The 5,000-nt window shown below is 45.6% G+C and overlaps 1 protein-coding gene across 1 annotated transcript in view; it reads left to right on the top strand.

The window, feature by feature from the left end:
* rapgef5a (Rap guanine nucleotide exchange factor (GEF) 5a) overlaps nucleotides 1-5,000 on the top strand; it is a gene marked incomplete at its 5' end in the record, with an annotated part of 81,682 nt that overhangs the window by 53,054 nt on the left and 23,628 nt on the right. The window contains 2 exons of the mRNA XM_080787276.1: nucleotides 3,334-3,418; nucleotides 4,448-4,636. Coding sequence (XP_080643402.1) covers nucleotides 3,334-3,418; nucleotides 4,448-4,636 — 274 coding nt within the window. The remainder of the gene's footprint in view (nucleotides 1-3,333; nucleotides 3,419-4,447; nucleotides 4,637-5,000) is intronic.

The raw sequence follows: 5,000 nt of genomic DNA, 5'->3' as shown, positions 1-5,000 counted from the left end.
GATAACTTTGTAATATGCTATTGGCTGTTTGTATTCTTTTTGGAAAAATATAAAAAAAGATACTCCTGTGGAAAGGCTATATTATTTTACTTATATTGACCCTATAAAGAATTTAGTATTATTTAGTATATTTATGTAAGGTTTTGCACACTCAAATGGTACCTCGTCAGATAATCCCCACATTATCCTACAACAACTTCTGTGAACAGACTTCACTGTAGTAGCTTTTCATAAATTATATTTGTACTTATATTTTGTCTGTCTGCTGTCATGGAAGTTTATCTCCCACCAACCCCTCACTGGGGAAAATTCTGGGAGGAAAACAGAAACGGGGTGAGTTGTCTTGTTACCGTACAGAGCCCTGAGGGAACCCCCCCCCCACCCCCCTTAAACAAGGGGGGAGGGGGGGGGGGATTCATTTAGTGCGATTAATTTCCATGAATTGAAAACGTGTTGTTTGTGGCATCGTTGTCCGCTGCGAGGCAAAAAGCTCCCTGGAGATTTACACATCGTTAATTTGTCACGCTCCCTCCGGGCGAGTAACGACCTTAACGGTACGAACACAGAGGGGGGGGGGGGGGGGAGAGAGGAGAGAGAGAGAGAGAGAGGGAGAGAGAGAGCGCCGCGACAATACAGATATGCTAAGAAAAGGTAGAGAGAGGTTTACACGAAGCAGGTGAGAGAAATGGGCTTCGCTCTGTCAGAAAGAGAGAGAGAGAGAGAGCATGTCTCTAACCCATTCTGATCGGGAACCCATTTTGGTGTCAGCATCATGTTATGCTTTAGCTATTGAAAAATAGCAGATCTACAAGCTCATAGCGCGCCACCGAGTGGCGCGCTACGAGCTTGTAGGTCTGCTATTTTTGAAAAATCGAAGAACGACTGACTATTTTTTTTAATCTGATCTCAGGTCAGAATGGGTTAATCAGACCAGTGTGTGTCCAGTGGAAACCTCGTATGAATCTGATCTCAGGTCAGAATGGGTTATTGATGGCGAGGCTTCTCTCCGCGCTCCACGTCCTCTGGAACGGGCGGTGGCAGCCCCCTGGAACCATATGTGGGTCACACGTTTTGGTTTATGTTGCCCGGGGAAGGTGTTTGACGCAGCACAGCACAGACAACAACAAAACGGCTCATTTAAACCACGATGTGTCTGCGGGGGGGGGGGGGGGAAGCTGAGCTGAGCTTGATGTAAACACACGCACGCACTCACTCACACTCACACACACACACACACACACACACAGTCACACACAAAGCAGTAAAACATCGCATTTATCAACCTTTCGCTGCGCGCCTCACAAGGCTATTGGATTTATTTGTGCTTCGTCTTTGCACAATGCACGTATAGGCCTACATTGTGTAAGTAAGAGCTGATCTACAGGCTGACAATGTGCCCCACTGTCCCCACATAATAGCGTATTCTTGGGACTGCGTGTGTGTGTGTGTGTGTGTGTGTGTGTGTGTGTGTGTGTGTGTGTGTGCGTGCGTGCGTGCGCGGGCTGACGGCATTGCGTCCTCTCTCCACTGTCTTTCTGTGAGTCCCTGATGCACTATATAATGAAAATGATCAGTGATCATGATCAACTCGGGACGGTTGGATCTTTGAACACTCACAGACCAGGGGGACCATCAACCATCACTGCATGCTGCAGCCTGCTCCACGTTTTTTGGGGGGATTTCAGAGCTGCAAAATGCAAGAAATAACGCTCTATGTGCAAACTCCTCGGCGCGCCTTGGATATGAGCGCCTTGGAGTTGGAGCGCAATGGAAATGAGCATGCTCAGAAAGACCAGAATGAACTTACATCCGAAGCAGTGTTTATACATGAGTCCAATTTTCTTTCAATCGCATTGAACATCGGAGTAATCCGGCCAGTGACATCGGAATGGTTTTGAAATCGCATCGAGTGTTTTCATTCCGATGTAAGTTTTTGTAGGTGTTTACATAACAACGTTTAATAGGATTGAACTTCTATTCGGAATGAAAAGGGGATTTAACTGCTCATGTAAACGTAGCCAGTGTTAATGATGCTAACGAAGGCTCTGTTCCATTCTGGTCAAACAGAGTCAGTGTTAATGATACTAATGAAGGCTCTGTTCCATTCTGGTCAAACAGAGTCAGTGTTAATGATGCTAATGAAGGCTCTGTTCCATTCTGGTCAAACAGAGTCAGTGTTAATGATACTAACGAAGGCTCTGTTCCATTCTGGTCCAACAGAGTCAGTGTTAATGATGCTAATGAAGGCTCTGTTCCATTCTGGTCAAACAGAGTCAGTGTTAATGATACTAACGAAGGCTCTGTTCCATTCTGGTCAAACAGAGTCAGTGTTAATGATACTAACGAAGGCTCTGTTCCATTCTGGTCAAACAGAGTCAGTGTTAATGATGCTAACGAAGGCTCTGTTCCATTCTGGTCAAACAGAGTCAGTGTTAATGATACTAACGAAGGCTCTGTTCCATTCTGGTCCAACAGAGTCAGTGTTAATGATACTAACGAAGGCTCTGTTCCATTCTGGTCAAACAGAGTCAGTGTTAATGATGCTAATGAAGGCTCTGTTCCATTCTGGTCAAACAGAGTCAGTGTTAATGATACTAACGAAGGCTCTGTTCCATTCTGGTCAAACAGAGTCAGTGTTAATGATACTAACGAAGGCTCTGTTCCATTCTGGTCAAACAGAGTCAGTGTTAATGATGCTAATGAAGGCTCTGTTCCATTCTGGTCAAACAGAGTCAGTGTTAATGATGCTAATGAAGGCTCTGTTCCATTCTGGTCAAACAGAGTCAGTGTTAATGATGCTAACGGAGGCTCTGTTCCATTCTGGTCAAACAGAGTCAGTGTTAATGATACTAATGAAGGCTCTGTTCCATTCTGGTCAAACAGAGTCAGTGTTAATGATGCTAATGAAGGCTCTGTTCCATTCTGGTCAAACAGAGTCAGTGTTAATGATACTAACGAAGGCTCTGTTCCATTCTGGTCCAACAGAGTCAGTGTTAATGATGCTAATGAAGGCTCTGTTCCATTCTGGTCAAACAGAGTCAGTGTTAATGATACTAACGAAGGCTCTGTTCCATTCTGGTCAACAGAGTCAGTGTTAATGATGCTAATGAAGGCTCTGTTCCATTCTGGTCAAACAGAGTCAGTGTTAATGATGCTAATGAAGGCTCTGTTCCATTCTGGTCAAACAGAGTCAGTGTTGATGAGGCTGACAGTTGAGTGACAGGCTGACCGTTTGAGTGACAGGCTGACCGTTTGAGTGACAGGCTGACAGTTTGAGTGACAGGCTGACTGACGCATGTCTGAAGATGTTTTCTTCTTCTTGTGTTTCCCCAGAGACTCTGCTGGACGACTTCCTGTTGACGTACCTGGTGTTCATGTCCACCAAAGACCTGTGTACCGCCCTGCTGGGACAATATCCTTACTGTAATTACTGTACGCACGCGCACACACACACACACACACACACACACACACACACACACACACACACACACACACACACACACACACACACACACACACACACACACACACACAGTGGGATATGGGCACACCAGTGTTGTTTTTGGCAGCAACATTTTGATTTGTGTTTTTGTCATATAGTCCATTGAATAGTTTTAGTCACATTTTAGTCACCTGGAATGTTTTAGTGATAGTCGACTAAATATCATCATCTACAGTTGATTTAGTCGACTGAAATGTATTTTGGCGGGTCTTGATGCCGTCTTAACCCATTCTGACCTGAGATCAGATTCATACGAGGTTTCCACTGGACACACACTGGTCTGATGAACCCATTCTGACCTGAGATCAGATTCATACGAGGTTTCCACTGGACACACACTGGTCTGATTAACCCATTCTGACCTGAGATCAGATTCAAAAAAATGTCAGTCGTTCTTCGATTTTTCAAAATAGCAGACCTGTAAGCTCGTAGCGCGCCACTCGGTGGCGCGCTATGAGCTTGTAGATCTGCTATTTTTCAATAGCTAAAGCATAACATGATGCTATAACACCAGAATGGGTTCCCGTTCAGAATGGGTTAATGACTGTTTTTACACTTGCTGTAAATAGCCGATCTACAACGCATGTTGTGAGCTTGTAGATCTGCTATTTTCAGCATGCTTACCAAGTGTAAAGTGACTTATACTGGATCTCTTGTCCACTAATAGTCCCTTCCTAACATTTTAGTTTTTATTTGTCGACGAAATTGTCAGTATATTTAGTCTTAGTTTTAGTCACCGTAGCTTAGTTTCCATTTAGTTCCCATGTCGTTTTCATCAGTGAAAAAAGGTAGTCGATGAAAAAAAATTGTGTCATAGTTTTAGTCGACGAAAACAACACTGACGCGCACTCTCTCACACACACACACACACACACACACACACACACACACACACACACACTTTGGGACCGTCCTCTCCTTGACTCCTCCCACCTACAGCAGCGGGGGGCGGGGCCGCGGCCAGGAGGAGGGAAAGGACGCCCTCTTCAGGAAGCGCAAGGTACTGCAGCTGGTGTCCCACTGGAGCCGCCTCTACAAGGACTTCCTGCGGGAGGAGGAGCACGTGAAGGTCTTCATGAAGGTACGGCCCGCCCCCCCCGTCATGCATCTGTCATCAGTGGTTCCCAGAGGGTGGGTCCGGGGGCCCCCCCAGGGTGGGTCCGGGGGCCCCCCCAGGGGTCCTTCAGAGAGTTCCAGTTCCAGAGAGTTCCCTCCACGGACCCCTTTAACCCATTCTGAACGGGAACCCATTTTGGTGTTATAGCATCATGTTATGCTTTAGCTATTGAAAAACAGCAGATCTACAAGCTCATAGCGCGCCACCGAGTGGCGCGCTATGAGCTTGTAGATCTGCTATTTTTTTGAAAAAATCGAAGAACGACTGACATTTTTAGAATCTGATCTCAGGTCAGAATGGGTTAAGAACCATTGATCTGCACAGTAAACTGGGACATTTTTACAACTCAAGTTTTTCATGTAGGTTCCTCTCTCTCTC

Source organism: Protomyctophum bolini (assembly GCF_963924005.1).
Source record: "Protomyctophum bolini genome assembly, chromosome: 17".
Lineage (NCBI taxonomy): Eukaryota > Metazoa > Chordata > Actinopteri > Myctophiformes > Myctophidae > Protomyctophum > Protomyctophum bolini.
This window is presented reverse-complemented; position numbering and strand designations above follow the sequence as displayed.